Source organism: Culex pipiens, chromosome 3 (genome assembly GCF_016801865.2).
Source record: "Culex pipiens pallens isolate TS chromosome 3, TS_CPP_V2, whole genome shotgun sequence".
Lineage (NCBI taxonomy): Eukaryota > Metazoa > Arthropoda > Insecta > Diptera > Culicidae > Culex > Culex pipiens.
The window spans coordinates 134,548,682-134,571,178 of NC_068939.1; the positions used below are offsets into that span (position 1 = coordinate 134,548,682).

The 22,497-nt window shown below is 33.8% G+C and overlaps 1 protein-coding gene and 1 long non-coding RNA gene across 24 annotated transcripts in view; one reads left to right on the plus strand and one right to left on the minus strand.

Moving 5' to 3' along the window:
- Window positions 1-8,277, plus strand: part of LOC120422105 (TLD domain-containing protein 2) — a 418,926-nt gene extending 410,649 nt beyond the window's left edge. For all 23 annotated transcript variants that reach the window (XM_052709791.1, XM_052709792.1, XM_052709789.1 and 20 more), the window contains one exon: window positions 6,807-8,277. In XM_052709791.1, the coding sequence (XP_052565751.1) occupies window positions 6,807-6,942 (136 nt within the window). In that variant the 3' untranslated portion in view covers window positions 6,943-8,277. The remainder of the gene's footprint in view (window positions 1-6,806) is intronic.
- Window positions 7,321-22,497, minus strand: part of LOC128093335 (uncharacterized) — a 77,484-nt gene continuing 62,307 nt past the window's right edge. Inside the window, exon 2 of the long non-coding RNA XR_008212419.1 lies at window positions 7,321-9,582. This is a non-coding gene — a long non-coding RNA (uncharacterized LOC128093335). The remainder of the gene's footprint in view (window positions 9,583-22,497) is intronic.

Genomic DNA, 22,497 nt, shown 5'->3' on the forward strand with positions numbered 1-22,497 from the left:
ATTCCGCTTCATCGACGAACATTTGGTTGCGTCCATCCGACGAACTTCTTGATTTCATTTTTTCTGCTTTTTTTGGTTCTCACCGCTGCCACCTTTATTCATCGGAAGTTGTAAAATGTCGTAGAGGAGGGCAAGTTTTTCGTGACTACCACCAGATAACATTCCCTTTCGAGCGTGTTGGATCAGCGCCACGCCGGAGATTTGAACACTTTCGTACACCACTCTCTGAGCCACCAAACTTTGCTCCTTGAGGCATTCCTGAGGTTTTTTTCCAGCCTAGCATTGCCGTGTGACATTATCAGTATGGTTTGGACGAAGTCCCTTAGAAGGCCCATTTTGTTGTCACAAGCCAGCCTTCCTTCGGAAACTCGCGGGTCAGAATATCCATGGCCTCCTACGCACATGACGCTCCGATGATGCAATTGAGGACATCATTGTTGATGGCCATCACAATTTCGTCCAGAGCTTCAGTGTCCTTGTTCAGCTGCTTCCTGAAGGTCTCCTCCACCTTCGGTGTCTAGCAAGTCGACGGCACATGCCTCCTCCAATGGATGCTTCGTTCGCCGCCGTCGTTTGAAGGACTCACGAACTTGCAACGCCGTGTAGGGCAGTTGCCCGAGAGTACCCCTCTCATTAGACATATCGTACACCCAACTGGCAGTCGCATGATTGTGATGCATGGTGGCATGAAAGTATATCAGAATCTGCATGAAATCTGTCCTCATGCATTTTTTGCGATATAGGAGTATGACATTTTTGCCCGTTACCGACAATTATCGACATTACCGACGGCTTTTTGGTTGTATTTCACAAAAAAAAAAACACTTAGCAGAACGAGGATTGAACCACCAACTTCTTGGTTATTGATCCGACACGCTACCACCGCGCCATGGACGCTTGATGAAAAGTGAGTGAAAGAGCACCAACATATGCTTCTCTTTGGAGTGTTGCTAGGGGACGGGCCAGCATTATATGTGTTGGTGAGAACTGCAGATCGCTGAAATGTTTACACGCGGGCAAAAATGATCTACGGGCTTGCTGCAAAAAATGTTATAAAATGTGACATTTTCTGCAGCAAATCCAATGTTGCAGATTTTGAGATATATTTTTCCTTTGGGTGTGAAATAAAGAGAAAATGGAAATTGAACAGGAATTAAAATCAACCATTTTGATTTGACTCGCAGAACTCGAGCTTGATTTAAAAGTGAGAATATAGTTTTTTGTCCATGATTCCTAACAAGCCATCGGATAATCGAACTTCGGAGTCTGCACCCAACCGGCGGTCGCATGATTTTGATGCATGGCAGCATGAAAGTATATCAGAATCTGCATGAAAACTGTCCTCATGCATTTTTTGCGATATTGGGGTATGACATTTTTGCCCGTTACCGACAATTATCGACATTACCGACGGCAGATTGATTGTATTGCAGAAAAAAAAATCTTAACAGAACGAGGATTGAACCATCAACTTCTAGGTGGCTGATCCGACACGCTACCACCGCGCCATGGACGCTTGACGAATTAAGAGGGACAGAGCGCGAACATAATGTTCTCTCTAGAGTGTTGCTCGGGGACGCGCCAGCATTCGATGTGTTGGTGAGAACTGCAGATCGCTGACGTGTTTACACGCGGGCAAAAATGATCTATGGGCTTGGTGCAAAAAATGTAATAAAATATAACATTTTCTGCAGCAAATCCACTGTTGCAGATTTTGAGATATATTTTTCGTTTGGGTGTAGTCGTAAAACTTTTCTTCAAACAAAGGTAGATCTAATTGGTTAAAGCTTGGCCCATAACCTGATAAAGATTGATGATTGTTTGATCAAACTTAACGTTTTTAAAATTGCAAATGTTCCGGCTTACGATAGGATGACGTAGGCCGGATCTTTCGCCACAGTGCTTTTTGGTATGGTTCTTCAATTGTCCAATAGGTGGCAGCAAAAAGCTCGTTAGTCTAAGCTTTTATGGCAGCGAAGTAAGTAAGTTTTTATAGCATTTTGCTTGCATGAGATGATCGGAATCTCGGTAGGATGTCAAACGACATTTTCTCTGAGCGAATGTATTTCTAGAGAGAAGTCAATGACTGTGTGAGCGATTTTTCAAATGAAAAAAAAAACAAAACACGTGCAAAAAATAATTTTGCGGCAGTTGGAAGGAATTTTATATTGAAAGCACTGTCAAAAGTAAGATCAAGTGAAAAAAAGATGAATTTGGCGATTTTCGTGAAGCGGTTGCGCTCTCTTCTTGTGGGTGCATGTGTAGGCAACCAAAGTGATGCGGAATGGTGCTGCAAGATAGAAAATTTGATAAAATGTGCATACAATTAAATCTTGCTGATCATTAAATGACATAAATTTGTAAGCTTACTCGAGGGCGTTTTGTTACTGGTTATAGATTACGGATTAGTTTATGGCCAAGATAGTTATTTTGGGGCTTCAATCGAGTAACAAACTCACCACTAGCTGAATATAGGTGATTTGACATAAAAAATAAAACACATTTAAAAAAAATCCAGATTTGATAATTCTGTGATCAATACATTAAATGATGTATCAAGCAGGCGAATACTTGTTCCACCCCTTTTTCGACAAATTGTTAAAAATATTTCAATTCATTCTAAGTGATCAATTAGCCAATCAAATTTACAACTCCAATATTTCACACATTCGTGGAAAATCCCAAGGATCTCCAATATGTCATAATTGAGCCTAAAAAGCTCCGTTCTTGTTGGCTGTAAAACTATGAGAAAGCCCTTGCTTTTGGTCTAAGGGAGTAAGGTCGTTCAAGGGTATTGCAAAAAGATATTGGCGTTTTAAAAATATAAAAGCTGTAACAAAAATTCAAACCAATCCCGGATCTTTATGGCACATTTGGTAGTCAAAAGACCTTTTAAAATGCAACAAAGAGAATTGGATTTCATCAAGTTTCAAGAAAATGCGAGCAATTTTATGATTGTTAATGTTGTTCGGACCACCACTGGGGCACACTTCAATGCACGGTTTACTCATCTGCAATTGATCGTAGTTGGCTAATATTTGGTATGAGTTAATTTCCAAAGTTCCAACGAAGTGATTTTTTTCACTTTATTAAAGTATTTTTGTAATATGCTAAAGTTTTCACAAAATACCGATTTTTTTGAAATTACTAAAATTTTTAAAATGGTTACCAAACGAAGCGAAATTTTCTTTACTTTTAAAATTTTTAAGAGTTGTTTTTCTGAAAAATTGTACTAAATTTTTCACAAATTACCGTATCTTTTTGAAAGTACTCAAATTTTCAAAATATGCAATATGGGTACTAAACAAAGCGATTTTTTTTTGCTTTTTTCACTTTATTAGATGTTTATTTTTTAATTCTAAAATTTTCACAAATTACCGCTATTTATTAGTTTGGAACAGTCAAAAACACTCCATATAAGCTGTAATTCTTGATCAAAGTGCTGATGGCCCTTAACAGAAATATGCTGAGAAATGGTATATTTCTCCTGCTTAAATTTTCACAGAATACCGTATTTTTCTAAAAAACTCAAATTTTTAAAATATGCAACATAAATATCAAACGAAGCGAAATTTTGTTTGCTTTTTCAAATTAATAGATTTTTATTTGGAAAATAGTGCAATTTTCACAAAATACAGTAGACACATTCCGCCATGACGTTGCAACGCTTTGACTTTTCTTTTTTCAGTATTTCGGCTGTAACTCAAAAATTACATTGAAAAGGTACATGTGTTATTACAGATTCGGAAAGTACATTAAATTTCCTATAAGAAACAATGTTGAAACTTTTTTTTAAGCGAATATTCTATTTTTGAGAGGGGAATATGTAGCGTGACGTTGCAACGCGTGACTTTTTCTCAATCCTGACCCAATTCATGTTTCGCCATTAACTCTGCTCTGTTAAACGGCAAATTTGGAGTTCTTCTTCCATTTTTAGTATAAGATTGGCCAACAAATCGAATGCAATCATTAGTTTTTCGAAAAAATTAAACCTCGATTTTTAAAGACCACTTACATTTCGTGACGTTGCAACGCTTTGTTTTTGAAAACAGGGTTTTTCGTTGCGTTGCAACGTCACGAAATTTTAGTTCATAGTTTTTGTTAGGCTGAACAACTGTAGGTTAAGATTTTATTATAAGACATTAATAGACAGTACAAGGACATGTGAATTGATTGGCCCGCCCATGTTAGACCCCCCCCCCCCCTCCCCATATACCGCTTTCACAGTAGCAGTACGATTTACGAAGTTTTCCAAAGCGTTTTCAAAATAATTTTTTTTTGTATTATTCCATTATCACGAAGGACAAACCCCCCCCCCCTCCCCCTCTCCCGTCCTCTATCTATGTAACGGGACGTCCATGAATTACGTAACGGCGTTATATCAAGGGGGAGGGGGGAGGGTTCGAGGATTTATACAAAAAAATGTATCGGAAATGTATTACCAGGGGGTGGAGGGGGCCTAAAAAAAATATTTTGTTTTGTTACGTAATGCAAGAACGCTCCCTTAATATTTTAATGGTTTTGGGCAATTTATAAAACACGTAGAAGTTTTAGAAGAGAGGTAAGGAGCTTCAAGTTTTCAGGAGGGCTGAAATTTATAAATAAAGTGCCCATTTCGTTTGTTGATGGCCCCTAAGGGGTGATCTGCATCTATTTTGTTGACTTTTGTGCTTTTTAAATTAAATTTGAGGACATAATCAAACTGTTTACCCGCGCAACATAACATTTTTAATTGCGAACAACTAAACGTTGCATACAACTTATTTAAGTAAGGGTTCGTCCAACAACAGAGTGACAAAAGTTTGTAAAAAAAAAACAATCAAATCACGTGATTTTTATTGTTTAATGATTTTCACTGTAATTTGACTTACATAAGGGTGTGGGATAAAAAAATTACTGCGTTGTATTAGAATGAACCCTCACGTAAATCAGTTTATCATAAAGGGGACATCCAGTAACCACGTGATTACTTTTTTGAAAGTTTTAGAATTTTTACCCATTTTGAACATCGGTCTATTTTGATTTGTTCAACAAGTTTCATAAAATACTTTTTTTTCGAGTTGCATACAAACTTAAGTGACGGAATTTGTGAATGACCCATGTACAAATCTTCTGTAAATATGCTCGGAAACATTATATAAATAATATATAATATTTAGTACCCTTTTATCTTCAACAACCAACTACGCATGCACCTTTTTTGCCTTGTGAACAAAATGATTTAAAATTTCGTGACGTTGCAACGCAAACTTAAACCTGTTGTAACTTTGGATCTAGACAATCAATTAAGTTGCTCTAGGTTGCATTTGAAAGCTCTTTCCAAGTACAAAGAGCATCCGAAATATCAAAATGATTGAATGTCCCTTTTTCGTGACGTTGCAACGCAATAAAATGGTGAACTTACACTAGGTTTAAAAAATACTTAACATAAAGTAAACTGCAAATCCATAACATTTCCGTTTAGTACAAATAAAAACCTACAAATTGCAATCAAAAGAATAATTTTTGGATTTTATTTCGCTGAAAACCAGGAGTTTTTAGAAAAATGTTTTAAAACGATGATTTTATCACGAATTGATGCATAACTTAACCAGCTTGTACTAAATGATATTCAAATGATCAATTAATGAAAACCATGATTTTTGAAGCTTCAAGTAGTCTAGAATCGAGGAAAAATATCCAAATAGCTCATACACGCTTTTCAAAGTTGCATCCTAAGGTGTACATTGCCGGAGAATGTGTCAGTATTTTTTTTGAAAGTACTAAAATTTTAATAATTTTCAATATGGGTATGGTTTTTCCGTTTATTTAAGCTTTTTTTTTAAATATAAAAAAAAATCACAAAATATCGTATTTTTCTAAAATACTCTAATTTTTTAAATATGCAATATCTGTATCAATTTATTAGAGTTATTTTTTTTTAAATATGTACCAAAATTTTCACAAATTACCGTATTTTTTCGAAAATACACAAATTTCAAAATTTGCAATATGGCTTTTAAACGGAGCAAAATACGGTATTTTGTGAAAATTTTAGTATTTAACAAAAAAAAAAACTATAATTAAGTGAAAAAAGCATACAAAATTTCGCTTTGTTTGATACCCATATTGAAAATTATGAAAATTTTAGAACTTTCGAAAAAATATGGTTTTTGTGACAATTTTGAGTACATACTTTACTTTGAAACTTACTAGATTTTCATATAATATATTTTTAGTGAAAGCATTGGAAATTTAACATGATATGGTTGAATTAAGTCGACTTTAGAAAGATTTAAAAAAAATAATTATCGTTCATTATCGCGGATAGAATAATCGAAATAACGAAAGATTATCGTTCCATCGATAACGGTAGAACTATCATTTTCGTTATCGAGCCACGATAATGTTATCGTTAACAACCTTGTTGATAAAATTAAATTAAAAAGCAGCAATCACATTTGTTTTTGGAATCTGTCTGAGCCAATTAGAAAGAACAGAATTGAGAGTATTCAGCATCGTTTGTTGTGGTCATGACAAACGTTAGGAATTTATCAAAGCAGGTTTGCGTCGTGTCCGATTTTTACTCGCGAAGGACAGTTTTTAATTTCTTTGAAACTGAAGATGCCTATATTTCTAAGCCTACTTGGATCAATCGTTTTCCCTTTCGCTTTGAAGAATGGCATTTCAATTGTTCGAAATATGTCAAAAAGTGGTGAGCACTCCTTGACCCACCTCCAAGTACACCAATCGACTTTAAAATAAAACCTGAACAAATGACGAAGAATTGACACACAAACTAAACGTTGTTTTCTTTCTTTTCGCAGCGGCAAATTCGGCCTGTGGCTGGACGGCGATCTCAACCAGGGCCGGTCGCAGCACTGCAGCACCTACTCGAACGAGCCGCTCGCCCCGCAGGAGGACTTTGTCATCAAAACGCTCGAGTGCTGGGCCTTTGTCTAATCTGTGTATCTGTGTGTGAGCGTTGTATTTTGTGTGTTCTAGTGTGATTGTGAGTGTGAGTATTTTTAAAGAGTGAGAAAATGGCTGCGTGCGACGGCAAAACCAATGGCTGAGATAGTATTTAGAGCGTCGTAGTTTGTGCTAAGTTAATCTATTATATTATACAGAAGATAAAATATTATTATACATACCGAAATTGTGCAAGAAAGGATTAAAACAAATTTTAGAGAAATGCTACTTTTAAGGAAATGCGAGGAGAAAGGGAAACAAGGAAACAGAATGGATAGGAAGAAGGAAGAATTTCGAGGCAGAACGGAAATATAAACCATTTACAAGAGAGAATTTATTAGCGCAACCTAATCTTTATATGTTTTGAGAGAGAGAGAGAAGTAACGGCGGTGAAATTAAGGCAAACTGCAAAGTGAGCACGTTGTTAAAAGGAATATATATTTATATAAACGAAACGTAACACAAACACACTTACAAAACAAAGGGGAGTTGTGACCGTAACAAAAAATGGGCTGGAAAGCGCGACAGTTTCGGATGAGTTTCATCCCTCGTGAACATTTTTAACCGAACCTGGGGTCTCTCCCGACACAAATTAAACCCAAGGAAGGAGACGACACAGTATGGGAGGCTTCGGGCGATCCTCAAATGCAAAATCCAACTCTTGTAAACACAACACGCATGTTTATTAACCTCTCTTATACATTAGTGCAAATAATGGAAACTAAACAAAAACAAAAATCACCAGCAAAATAAAAAAAAAGAAGCAAACGCTATGTAATCACCAACATTAAACAAACAAAAAATCAACAAAACAAAACACACAGCATATATAGGAAAGCATATAATTAACGAATAAATCAACTGTTGCTATTGAAAACAAAAAAAAAATGCTAGGATAAAAAACAAAAAAAGCAAAACAAGCAAATCGTGTTAGTTCGTAACTGGTTCAAAGTTACAGAGACTGCTTCGTCGATTCGTTTCTCAGAGAACACAAGAGTTTAACAATAAACAAAACAAAATACAAGCAAAGAAGAAAACAAAACTGTTGTGTTGTGGCCAAGCGATTCTTATCCGTTGTCTCATTTGCCGAAACCGATTGAATTTCCGACCGACCAACGACAATAACGAAATCACTTACACTTTTTACACACACACACAAACACGCAACTTCACACTTTCACGCGCACCAGTGCAATCGTCAATTACAAGTGCAGAGCGGTTTTCCTTTTTGTTGATATCTCTCGTCAAAATGTAAAAATTGATGGGGTTTTGTTAGTGGTTAGACTTCGTTTTTTTTGTTTTTAATTTATTGTAAACCTTTTTTTTTAGAAAACTAGATATTTTACACTAACACACACACACGCCCCTCCCGTTTTTTCATCCGTATTTTATTTATGTATGTACCTTAAAGTTAGAGGAAAACGTAAGCGATTGATTTGGAGGAAATGCAAGCTTAGTTAGCGTAAAAGGAGAAGCAAAAAAAAACACTTACACACGCATTCACTGAGCATGTCGTTGTAATTGATTGAACACGTTTTACATGTTGAGGAAGCAGAAGAGAGAAAAAACATTAGTAATAAATGAAATGAGAGAAAAAAACAGTACAGTAATTACACTCATCGAGTTTTTATTTGCCATTATTTTTTCCATACCCTTCATGTCACGTCATTTCGCCTCATTTTTTTTTTGGTTTGAAGTCGAAAGAAACAAATCTCCTTTTGGTTGTGACACACACAAAAAAAAAAAAACATTCATTCGTTTCACCCCCATCGTCATTTCGCTGAACTCGTTTTCATTGCATTTGCATGGTCCGTTTCATGTTTCGCTTAGAATTGTTCTGTTTTTGGTTCGCTCTTTTTTTCGCTGGAATTTTTCAAGCTGATTCTAGCCCGAGGGTAATGCGTGTGGGCCGGTACGGCTTATCAGTTCAAAAGTCCATGGAAAATTTCAAGAAACTGTCAATAATAAAAAAGAGAACAAAATGGCACGTCACATTGATGGCAGGAAATGAGGCGAAACAGGTAAGATTTCGATAGTAACACTGCTGTAAAAGTATTGGAATGAGTACGGTTGCCCGAGCAGACGGAAATAACGTGGGAGTAACATTTTTTTTTTGTTATTTGAAAATACTAGGCCAATAACATTTTATGTTATTCATAACAAGTTTTGTTATTCGCCGTTATGATTTTTTTGTTATCGGATTGTTATTGTAATAACAGATTAATAAGTCTTTGTTAATCTTTTTTGTTATTTTACCAACTCGTCCGATCATCCTAATAACAGTTGGAGTTATTTTTCCATAACAAAAAAAATATTCCCAGGTTGTTTTGGCCTTCAACCAATATCAGACCAACAACAAATTTTGTTATGATAACATAAACTGTTATTAAACTCTTATGCAAAAATGGATTTTGCAATAATATTTGATAACACTTTAGGTTAATTTAACAGTATTTTTTATTGAAATGGCATGAATCTTGTTATGACCGTCTGCCCGGGAGGGGGCGTCCTTACAATTCTAGATTACTTTTTCAAAAGTATAGACAAAGGTTGTAACCAAATACCATTTTACACCATCCAATCTTGAAAAGTATTTTTTCGGCTTTTTTTACCTTCCTCACTTTAGATTATCTCCCGAACCGATTTGGAACGTTTTCCCGGGCAGACGGTAATAACAAAATTCATGCCATTTCAATAACAAATCGTCAGCTGTGTGCTATCTTGTGACATAGACCATTTTGGTCGAAAATGAGTTAATGATGACGTTTTGCTATACTTAACAAACACTACAAGATGCTTTAACCCGATTTTGGAAACTCGCTTCCGTTTCCCGGATATCGCAATACACACTTGTGACATAGACCAATTTATCATCAAAATGATCGTGCACACTTGTGACACGTCATACATGTTGTTGGAAAATGTGGAAAATTTTTCTTGTTTTTCACAAATTTATGTACACACATACTTTCTAAAGGCAATGCAACCTTTTGTTTTTGAAAATATACTGATTAAGTCGGTTAAACTATTGATTTAAGCCTATTTTAGTTTGTATGGGAATTCTGTGCACACTTGTGACACGTAGTACAATTTTACTTTCGAAACACACTTGTGACACGTGCTTTTCAGATTTTTGTTTACATTATTTACTGTATCTTTTAACTGGTGTAACCAAATTAGTTGAAACTTGGAGCGTTTGTTAAGCGATAGTATACGAACCGATTGCTTCAAAAAGTTTGGCTCTATCATTCATAATTTTGAAATTATTTACCAACAAACTTTAAAAATCGATTTTCTCGAAAAGTACTAAATGGTCGTTGTCACAAGATAGCACACAACTGACGAAATACTGTTAAAATAACAGAAAGTGTTATGGAATCTTCTTGAAAAATCCATTTTTGCATAAGGGTTTAATAACAGATTATGTTATCATAACAAAATTTGTTATTAGTCTGATATTGGTTGAAAGCCAAATCAACTTTGGAATAACATTTTTTGTTATGGTAGAATACCTCCAACTGTTATTGGGATGATCGGATTAGTTGTTAAAATAACAAAGAATAATAACAAAGATTTGTTCGAAGAATAACTAAAAATGTTATTAGTCTGTTATTACAATAACAATCCAATAACAAAAAAATCATAACGACGAATAACAAATCTTGTTATAAATAACATAAAATGTTATTGAACTAGTATTTTCAAATATCAAAAAATGTTATTCCCACGATATTTCCGTCTGCTCGGGTTGGTCTCATTCGATCCGTCTTGGGGTCCTAAAAGACCCTAGTTAGTATTATGAAGTATAGAAAAGTATTTGTTAAAAGCATTTGCTAAAAAAACTATTTTGGCTAAAGTTCGGGAGATTTTAAAATTGTGATTTTTGGAAGATCTGACAACCCTATCAAGAGCTATCAGTTAGATACTGAGTGTTATTTGTACACTTCTTGGAGGCCGGATCTCAGTTATTTTGATGAAAATGGTGTCCGGATCTGTCACGCGAACCATCGTTCGATGCGTAATCAAAAGACCATTCCAATGACCACAGTAGATTGAAAATCTGACAACCCTTTTAAAAGTATATTAATGTGGGGAAGGCACCAACCGCTTCAAGGTGGATTGAGTAACGTTTTTGGGTATTTCTCCGCCAACTCACACAGCAGTTGCCCCGACCCCTCTTCGATTTGCGTGAAACTTTGTCCTAAGGGGTAACTTTTGTCCCTGATCACGAATCCGAGGTCCGTTTTTTGTTATCTCGTGACGGAGGGTCGGTACGACCCCTTCAATTGTTGAACATGCGAAAAAAGAGGTTTTTTTCAATAATTTGCAGCCTGAAACGGTGATGAGATAGAAATTTGGTGTAAAAGAGACTTTAATGTAAAATTAGACGCCCGATTTGATGGCGTACTCAGAATTCCGGAAAAAAACGTATTTTTCATCGAAAAAAACACTTAAAAAGTTTTTTAAACTCAGCCATTTTCAGTTACTCAACTGTAATTTTTTTTAGAAAATGTCATTTTATGGGAAATTTAATGTACTTTTCGAATCACTTAATACAAAAATTTTCACTTTAAAATTTCGTGTTATTTCTAACTTTGCAGGGTTATTTTTTAGAGTATAACAATGTTCAACAAAGTTGTAGTGCAGAAAATGCAGAAAAAAAAGTTGATAAATAAACATAAGGGATTTGCATGAGTTATCGCGATTCTACGAAAAAAGTTTTGAAAAAGCTGATCGCCGTTGATCATGGCCATTCATGGTCTCCCGCGACAGACACGGACGACGAAACAAAGAGAAACGCATAAAGTAACTTTTTCAAAACTTTTTTTCGTAGAATCGCGATAACTCGTGATGTTTTTAAGCAAACCCCTTATGTTTCTATAACAAATTAGAAATCAAATTAGAAATTTAAGAAGGCATTAAAAAGACCTATCCAACGAGCCCAAAACGTTGAAGATCTGACAACCCTATCAAAGGTTATAAGCACTTAAGTGTTATTTATACACTTTTTAGAGGCCGGATATCAGATATTTTGATGAAAACGTTATCCGGATCTGTCATGCTCCCATCGTTGGATGGGTAATCAAAAGACCTTTCTAACGCGTCCATAAGATTGAAGATCTGGCAACCCTATCAATAGTTATAACCACTTTAGTGTTTTTATTACACTTTTGATTTAGGCCGGATCTCAGATATTTTGATAAAATTAAGTGTTATATATACACTTTTTTGAGGCTGTGTAGTGTATTATCTTTATGAATGAGAGGAAGGCACCAACCACCTAAAGTTGGATTAAGTAACGTTTTTTTATGTAAAATTACTCAAAATGGATGTAAAATTCAACGAACGAAATTTCAACCTTCCAAATTTCAATTTTTTAATTGTTGACCAGCAATTCTTTAATATATATTTTTTAATCAACATTCCAGTAATACGGTCTGATGATTTAAAAAAATAATAAAAGTACATTTCAAAACTATCAAGCCGGTTAACACTTCAGAAAAAAAAAAACAAATCTCGCCCACAGGGTCAAAAGGTTGGGCTTAAAACTCTTGTTACTGTTTGCATTTAAAATTTGTTTCTGGTAAGAAAAGTAAGCTCAATTTTCTCATTGAAGCCGGAAAGCTTCTGATAGTATTTTTGAAATTTGGTGATTGGAAAATTACTAAACGAGCTACAACCTCCAATAGAATAACATTTGAGATGGTTTTGGCCTTATTTTCAAAGTCAAAATGATTCTTTCAATTTGAAAAGTTTTACTAAAACTCATCATCAGTGTTTCAGATTTTCAAAAAGGAAAAAAAACTTTTACAATTGCTGCACCAAAATATTAAAGATTATAATTACTAGGAGTGTGGTTCAAATTTGACTTTTCGACTTCCATTGAAGGGGAAGGCTGCCCAAGTAAAATAAATTTTCCATACGATTTTGTATCAGGAAACATACTTTTTCGGTTCATTGTTTCTAGTTATCAGCTATTTTTGCTTTCAAAGCCTAACATTTAACTTTTGAGCTTTCTGGAGCCCTGTAAAGGCTCTCCAAGGTTAAACAAAATCTGTCTCAGCAAAAAGAATAAGGACGGCCAAAATATGATTGAACAACATGACACTTCAAATGCTGCTTAAAATACTGGTTTAGGGATGTATAGATTAGGATGTAACAAAAATGACTTGTTGGCTGGCATTCAGGAGCTTGTTCCCGGTATGAATACTGAGCTCAAATTCCGAACATGAGCTTGATTGGACGTTTAAAAAAAAAATGTTATGGAATCTTCATGAAAAATTAATTTTTGCATAAGGGTTTAATAACAGTTTATGTTATCATAACAAAATTTGTTATCGGTCTGATATTGGTTGAAAGCCAAAACAACGTTGGAATAACATTTTTTTGTTATGAAAGAATACCTCCAACTGTTATTGGGATGATCGGATTAGTTGTTAAAATAACAAAAAAGAATAACAAATATTTGTTCGAAGAATAACTCAAATTTTATAAGTCTGTTATTACAATAACAATCCAATAACAAAAAAATAAAAAATATAACGACGAATAATAAATCTTGATATAAATAACGTAAAATGTTATTGGCCTAGTTTTTTTCAAATATCAAAAAACACTTCAAATTTTATGAAGAAATTTCATGATTAGGGTGTGGTAAGCATTCCTGCCTCGTTTCGAGTTTATGGAAGTGCTTTTTAAGGAAACACAAAGTCAACAAACCCGGCAAACTTTCGATACGTGAAAAAGGGCCTTCTGTTCGAATCTGTTTGAAATCGAATATCTGTAAGAAAATATTTTGTTTGTTTTGCCGCAATCCGCAACATTTTCACTTGCATTGATAAATTTAGCAATATCAATCACTCATGCGTCACAAGATATTCACATTTTTTCTTCTCGCATCAAAATCATTTATCTAATCTCACGAATAATTCAAATCTTATACAAATTATGGCTGTTAACTGACAAAGTGGAAAAATGAAAGATGTCCAATCTCATACCACAAATATGCGAAAACATACACAACCAATTTCTGTACGCAAATACTCGTGACATAAAAGTCTAAACTTACCACACTGTTTGAGAACACGTTTGTATCAATTTTAGAAGAGTTTATAAACGAAATATACAAAACCCTCTGTTCGATAACATTAAAAAGCGACAACTTAAATCCACATGAATATCCTAGCGTAAATTGGTTATGATAACTAAACAAACAAAGCATCTCTAAAAAATCAACTCTCAAATAACATTTCCCCTCTCCTAGGAAGCGTAAAAAAAGAAGAAAATATCCCAACATTTGTAGTGCTAATCGAAAAACAACCAACTACATTGGTTCATTAAACATTATCCAAACACAGAAACACACACACACAGCTCGCGCAAAACAAATATTTGTAAACTTTACTCGAAAAACGAAGCAGCGATTGGAAAAGGGCTGAATGAAAAACCATATTCTAACCAACAAGTTAAGGATGGAGAATTACCTACAAATGGGAAACACGAAAGAAGCTTCTAGCAGTTAGTGGAACTTTCAGAAATCTATTGTGCATCCCAAAGCTGAAACCCCGCGGGAGGAGGAGGAGGGATGTCAAAACATCGAATTTAAGTTTAATACCAAAATATTACACTTACAAAACAAAAATCTGTACTGACCAATACTAAATATCAACTAAAAGCAAGGTAAACACACTTCAGACAAGCTAGAGAGAGAGAGGGCGAAAGAAATGCTACTTTTCTACTGATGAAATCTTTTTGCTACCTGGAACCAAACAAACTGAAGAAAGAGAAAAAAACCCGAAAAATTATCTAACCTAAATTTTATCTCGCCAAATTTGGAACACGAAAGTAACAATTTCGGAATCGTAAAAACACAAAATATCACCCAGCCGGAAAAAAAGGGGGGGGCAGAGCGAGCAGGAGCGCAAAAACTTTTGTCAATTATGAAAAGGGGAGACTGGAGAAAGACTCAACAAACGTACATACACACACAGAGAGAGAGAAATCCATTAACACGTGTCACTGAGGCAGAGTACACAGAAACAAAACAACAACAAAAACAAACTTGTTTGCTTGATGTTATTGTTGACATAATCAAAACAGAAATCGAAACTAATCAAATTTAGTGCAAATAAGTGATGGTTAGGATGGCAAATAATGAAGAGAAAAGGATATTTTCGTTGCAGAAAATAAGTTGTTATCGGTGGATATCGATGTTTTTTGAAAATGGTAAGTGTCATGTCGTTTTTTAAGTGTCATGTGTAGCCGTGTTGAGTTTGAAATTCACGTTAGATATAACAAAAAGGGTGTCCTTAAAAAAAACTAAAGCATTTTAATTTTGAGCTTAATTCTTTGCCTCGATTTTTAACAGACATTTGGCAAGTTACACAACAAAAGATTGCAATATGGCTTGAGAACATATCTCATTTGAATTACTTTTTTTGTGACAATCTGTTGTTTTTGTTGCAGATAAGTAAAAAAGTTCGAATTGATAAATGGTCGAATGGAATTTGTGACATTTCGGCGAAAGTTGTTTTTGCTGTAAAAATCACAGGGATTGTTTTTATTTATTTTGGGCCGCATTTAACATCAAAGTATATTTTTTTCTATATATTTGAACTGCACCTCGTCTTTTTTGTATTCAAAACAAAATCTCACAGAAATAAATGAAAAAAAAAATCAATGAATTTATGAATGATATTAATGTGGAAACTGCCTTTTTCAAATTCATTAAAAAAGGAATTTCCAGGAAAATAAAAATCCCAAATGCAAAAACTTAAAATATATAGACAGGAATGTTTTCAAGCTGCTAGTTTTCTTTGAAGAACTACCTTTGCCAAAAAAAAAAATACGGCGTTGCAACGTCACATTTGTTTTTCGAAAGATATGTTTCGTAAGATATCAAAACCGTTCCAAAACTTAAATATTATAACAGATTTGGATTAAAAATTGAATTTTCTACATGAAGTGACCCAAGTTACATTTTTAAACCAACTAGCCATTACCTAGTTTTATTACGGTTTTATGGTAGCATCTTGATTGCTAAGAAGTTTTATTTGGGCATTCATTGCAACCAATAAGCAAGAGCTAATTCATAGGTTCTAACAGGGTTTTATGCCTCGGACATAAAACCTTGTGACAATAAAAGCTAAATGGCTTTCAATAAGGTTATATGAAATTTTTAAGAGAGTCTTGAAAACCCAATGGCAATGTCATGCCAAACGGTTTTATCGCATGCTTCTTTAAAACCAAGGGTGGTTTAGCTGTCAAGTGCCATCAGGCATGCAAAAAGGTTAATTAAAACCACAAGCTCCTGAAAAAGCTTTTGACGCGGCCAATTAGCAGTGCATAAATATGGCGCTAAACGCGTGCTCTGATTGAATGTGATTGACCGCCATCTTTGTTTTAAAAATAGAGAACTGAGAAATTTGATTTAAATTTGACGAAAACACTCATTTATGCTAAATTTTTGATATAATTAATATAGCGATACATGTTTATAAATAATTTGAACATTTTTTTCAAACAATTGCAATAAAAGATTTTTTAACATTAAAAACTATGAATACAAATATTGATTTTTCATGAAATGAGTTGATTTTTTTGGCTCTATCTCCCCTACATTTATCAATAAAATTTCAACAACAACTGTTCGTTCTATTAGCCAAAACATGTCGCTGGAAAATGTGCCAAAAACATTCAAAAATAAATTTAAAGAACCTCTTCTGATTTTGACAGACCTTTCATTGATTAGATGATTGCAAAAACCTACAAAAATTATTTTTTGAAAATTTTTGAAAAAAAAAGTTGTTTGAAAGAATGCAAAACCTAAAGAAAAAAGTTATGAAAACACAATTTGTTTTTTAATGAAATGACCAATTGAAAATTTTACGAAAACTCATAGATTTTTTTTTAAATTAATTTTGTAAATTTGGCTTATGTTTGAAATAACACAGTCCTGACTCGAATGTCTGTTTAAATTTAGAAAATAAAACAAATACAAAAATAAATTTTGTTCATGATTCGATTACAAACCTACGGAAAATCGAACTTCGGATAATCGAAACTTCGGATACTTGAGTCTTCCGATAATTGTGTCAGGACTGTACAGAACTCATGAAAAGATTTTTAATCAAAATCAATTTATTGTAAAGAACTGCTTTTGTTAGAAAATTATTCAATAACTATCAATTGTTTTTTTATAAATGAATATTTTAAAAGAATTGGTTATTTCGAAAATATTTTAAAAACTCTCAGAAATCATTGAAATCATGTTTTTAAATTGATCAAAGAACAGGCGATGTTGAAAAGAATGCAAAAATTCCCAAAAATAATAAACTCATCTTCTAAATAGTCCAACGAAAGTCATATTTGAAAAAAATATAAAAACTCAAGCAAATATTTTTTTTTGTTTTCTTGCGTCTAAGGTCGATGCAATGAAAGGGGAGTGGGGGAGGGGGAGGGGGGGGATGGTAGTACAATGTAAAAAAAATATAGAGTAATTCCAGCTAAAATCAGGAATTTTTCTGGTAATCTCTCCGATTTCAATGAAACTTTGTAGACATTTTATCCTTGGACTATATACGGCATTTTTGGTTCTTTGGAGCCAATTGTACTTGAAAATCACATTTGAGAAAGGCGTAAGTTATTTAAATATTGTTGTATTTTGTAATTAAAAAATTACTGCATCTCGAAGCCGTTGCATCGTATCAGAAAATGTTCAAAGACAAACTTGTAGGAAATTGGACGAGCTTTCTGATAAAAAAAATACACTGAAAGAAAAATACAAGCCACTACTGTGAGATTTTTCAGTTTTTAGTTTAAAAGTTAAATTTTAAGGTGACGTCACGATTTTTTTTCGTTCAAAATTTTTGAGGGGATAGCATAAGATAGTAATAAAAGACTCAAGAAAAATGCAGGATGGTATGTCCCTCCTTAAAAAATTCAAAAATCATTTACTATACCTTTTTAACTAACAAACTTTTGAGAAATGGAGCACTCGATTCGAGTGGTAGAAATGACAGTTCTCCCATAAGGAATACATTGTTGAAACTGGAACTGGACGAGCTTTTCGGTTAAAAATATTTTCGAGACTGAAAAATCAAGGCTGTCATATAGAAAATGCAAAAAACCACAAAAAAAACAATTTTTTCAACATTTTTATTTTTAAAGCCGCTGTTACTTCACAAGGATTGGACTTAGAACAATGGTCAATATTGAGACTATTATGTAAAATTGTCTGGAGAATCGATTCCCGCATTCGGTTATTGAACGTTAAGAGTACCTTTATTGACGAAAAAAAATGTTTTTTGAAAAATGTTTTAGTAAATGTTTTTTTAATATTTTTTAAGGAGAGTTGTTCCATTCTTCTTTTTTCGTGAGTCTTTTTGTAACATCTTAGGCTATTTTTACAAAAAATTTGAATGAACAAAAAATCGTGACAACACCTTCAAATTAGACTTTTAATTTATGTCAAAAATTTTTGGTAGAAGTTGCGTGTTTTTTTCTTTCAGTGTAGTTTAGCCCATCTAATTTCCTAGAAGATTGTCTTTGACCATTTTCTGATACGGTGCAACGGCTTCGAGTTGCTAGAATGTTTTAATTACAAAATACAAAAATATTTAAATAACTTACGCCCTTCTCAAATGAGATTTTCGAGTACAATTAGCTCCATATACACAAAAATGACATATATAGGCTTAGGATAAAATGTCTACAAAGTTTCATTGAAATCGGAGAGAGTCGGGAAAAATGTACCAGAAAAATTCCTGATTTGAGCTGGAATTGCTCTATAATAATTGAAATTATAAGTCCAAAATTTCAACAATTGACAAAAAAAATGTATGAAAAAAACTTTGCGGTTTTGTACATCGAAAATTCATTAAAATTCAAAAGATTTTTTACCTACCTCAAAAATGCAAAAAATAATTCTAACGCAGGGAAATGCTTGATTTCAGTTGTTTGCACCAAAATTTCCATTGTTAATTTAAACTTTTTTGAAAAATATTTTCTTAACCCCCTGAATTTTCGGATAAATTCTTCACATTTCATTTTCTGCCATTCTATCTTTTGGTAAAATATCCATTCGGTGAAACGATCTTCCGCGAAATGTCCTTTAGACGAAACGACTCGTCGAACGGTCAGCAAAAACAAAACGAACGTCTTTTTTGTTAGAATTTTAAAAACGTTGAGGTGGTCAAAATTTCGATTTATCTGTCAAGCAAATTTTGACTGAATGGTTTTTAAAAGAAATATTTTTTTAAATGCACTTTTTAAACCATATTATTTAATTTAAATGATTTTCATTTTACTAAGAACAAATTTTGCAAAGGGGAAGTACTTTTTTTATATGTTAGTGCATAATCAAAATATGAAGTTCAATCAACTAATAAAATATAAAGAGGTTTGGATTGCTATTTGAGAACACCAAGACCATACCGAAGAGCAAACAATTGGATTTTTTCTTAAGTAGGTTTTTATTAGCATTTTTTGTGCATATGTTGTCATCATTTGCATTTGCAATCGATGTGTCAGTGGCCTAAAACTCTGCGGCCTTTTTTTTGGTACCGTCAACTGGGAAGGTAAACTTTACCGAATTTAGTTAAAAATTCCAAATCTGTATAGTTTTAACTTAACAAAAATATTCAAATATTGGGCAGTTACAGATGACGGAAAAAATTAAGTAAGTTTTTTTGTAATTATTTTTCATGAAATTAGCAGCGGGTAGGAGGCCCCATGGTGCATATCCTGAAGTACTGCTAAATAATTTACAAGTTCTACTTTTTTTACAGACAAATTGTTTCAAAATGGGGTCTGTAAATACAAAGATGAAAACTTCTCCAGTTGATGTGACAACCTATAATTATTTTTTACCCTCATCAATCCAAATTGTTTGACCTTTTGTCTTTCGATCTTTTTTCACTAGTTTTTTTTTTTCACTGAAAAAAGAAACTCTTGTTATTTGGCAATAACCTAAAATTGTGATTTTATTGTAACACAAAATATGTTTTTAATTATACTTTTAAAAGAGCATGTTATTACTGTTAGTTGATCAATCTGCCATTAATCAAATTGAAAATAACACATTAGATATCCACAAATCGGTGTTAGCACCAAGTGTCATTTCCAGTTGAAGACAAAAATCAAACAAGCACGATGCTTTACGTTTAGTTTTCTATGGTTAAGCAGACACCCCTGTGTACAGAGAGCTGTCTCATTGTTTGTCCAATTAGCACAAAGCTAGCAGCCGTGCTGCAACGTCGTACCACTTCGTTATACATCTGTAGCCAAAATGTGTAAATGTCTGTTTTGATGTAGAGCAACAAAAAAAAAACGCGAACAAAGCAAATCTGCAAAGAGAAGGAGGCAAACGGAGTGAAGGAAAACGCGGTAAACCCTAAACAAAAAATATATACTTATGATGAACAAAATGTTAGAGAAAAGATAAATCCATTGTAATCTAAACAAACACAACCCTTAAACGTCATTGTAGAAAAAGAAATATTTCAAGCTGTAGCTTAGAGAAAGGAAAAGCACGACACAAGACAACAAAAAAAAAAAGTAAAACAAGCGAAATATTATAAACATTGTCACTTTTAGCTGTAAACAAAAAAACACACACACACAAACTCGTACATATTTGAGCCAGAGTAGATCTCAGAGCTGTGGCAAAACAAAAATGAAAGAGAACATTTATTATTGTTTTTAGAGAAAGAGACATATTAGAGCAATGAATTAGCAAACAGAGCAAAGAGTTTATTATATATTGTAGTGGAAAACAAAAAATAAAAGAAAGAAAAGTGAGCCACATCGCCGTTCGTAGAGAATCATTTGTTTGAAAATGAGTCATTTGTGCAAAATAGGAGGCAAACAAAAACTGTATAATCATATATATAAGCGTGTATTATAGAAAATAAAGCAGATATATAATGAATTAAAAAATGTCTTCTTTCTTGTTGAGAAATAACTTTGAGAAATATTTGCAACGGCATATTTGTTGATTTTGCATGCAAAAAATGAAAAATGTTGAACCTTCAAAAAAATCAAAAAAAAAAACATCAAACCATCCACATTAACGACCCCCGGGTGACGATTCTCGAGATTTTGATTTTCCCGGGAATCGAGAGTTGAATTTGGCCATTTCCCGGGAATTCCCGGGACCCGGGAGTTTTTTTTAACTATGCCAATAGTTTCAGTAATTAAAAAAGGAAAAGTCATAAATTTATTTCTTTTCAATGAATTCAGTTACAATTCATTCATACTTATTAAAAGAAACGTTAATTTAAGTAGCCTCATTACTTCAAGGGACTATTTCAACCTTTAGATTTTTTATCTTAATCTGCAAATACAAGATCGTTTTTTGAGCTGTTTGGGACACAAAATTGTAGTTTAAAGTGTTTACGAGTCTTAATTCGCAAACAGTGATTTTTCAAAAGTTGTTGCATGCACTTGTTATTAGATTTTTGTGAAGTTAAAAGTAGCAAATATATAATTTCCCAGTATCGCAATATGATACATAACAGCTCAAAACAACAATTTAAAACTAATTTATTTCTTGTTTAAGGTCAACTGAAAATATTCATTGAAGAAATATTTACAATTATCAGGAAAACCCGAATGTTCACAATTGACGGACGTTAACAAAGATTGAGGCAATCTTTACAAATTGCCAGAGTTTTTTCTTCCAAAATATATTCTAATATTGAGGTTCATGTGAAACACAAAATGACTTATTGACATCAACAATGAAATTGCTATGCCTGAGAGAGGATATGGAAATTGAAAAATTTGAAAAGGATAACAAATAATAAAACAAAAATAAAAAAACTTTATATTTCATTTCTGGGATGTAACTGTTAAGTATGCTTTAAGGTAAATTTTGGGATCCACATTTTTTGGGCTTCTCTCAATTATAGTTATTGGAACGTACGACAAGTTAACAGCCAATGTTCTAAACCATTTCGAAATTTTCAAATGTTTTTCTGATAAGTTTATAACATTTTGCTTCGATTTTTATAAGTAGAAAATTTCCTGGGACTCTCGACCAAATTTCCCGGGAATCGAGAGGTCCAAAAATGGTCGATTTCCCGGGAAATTTTTCCCGGGAATTCCCGCTCGTCAAACTCTACCCCCGGGTCTTTTGTGGTCTCTATTGCAAGTTTCTGCTCGAACCTAGGAGTCCGAAGGCTTGAATGGGGAGAGCACCCAAACCTCTTTCTACTCCAATGAACCTTCCACCCCAGTGTTTGAACTGACGACCTTTGGATTGCGAGTCCAACCGCCGCCAGCGATTCCACCGGAGTAGGCTTGGTTTGGTGTGTTGTTTGTACTTATGGCATGGAGACGACTCCTACACCTGGAATGACTTAACGGCCTAACAACCAAGGCCGGGACCGACATTTTACTTCCTCATCCGATGGAAGGTTGGAGCAGATGGGAATCGAACCCAGAATCATCCGCTTACAAAGCGGACAGCGTAACCATTCGGCCACGCACTGCTCTGAACCTTACAGCACTCAAATGGAAGGCTGAAAAGTACTTTTCAGTACC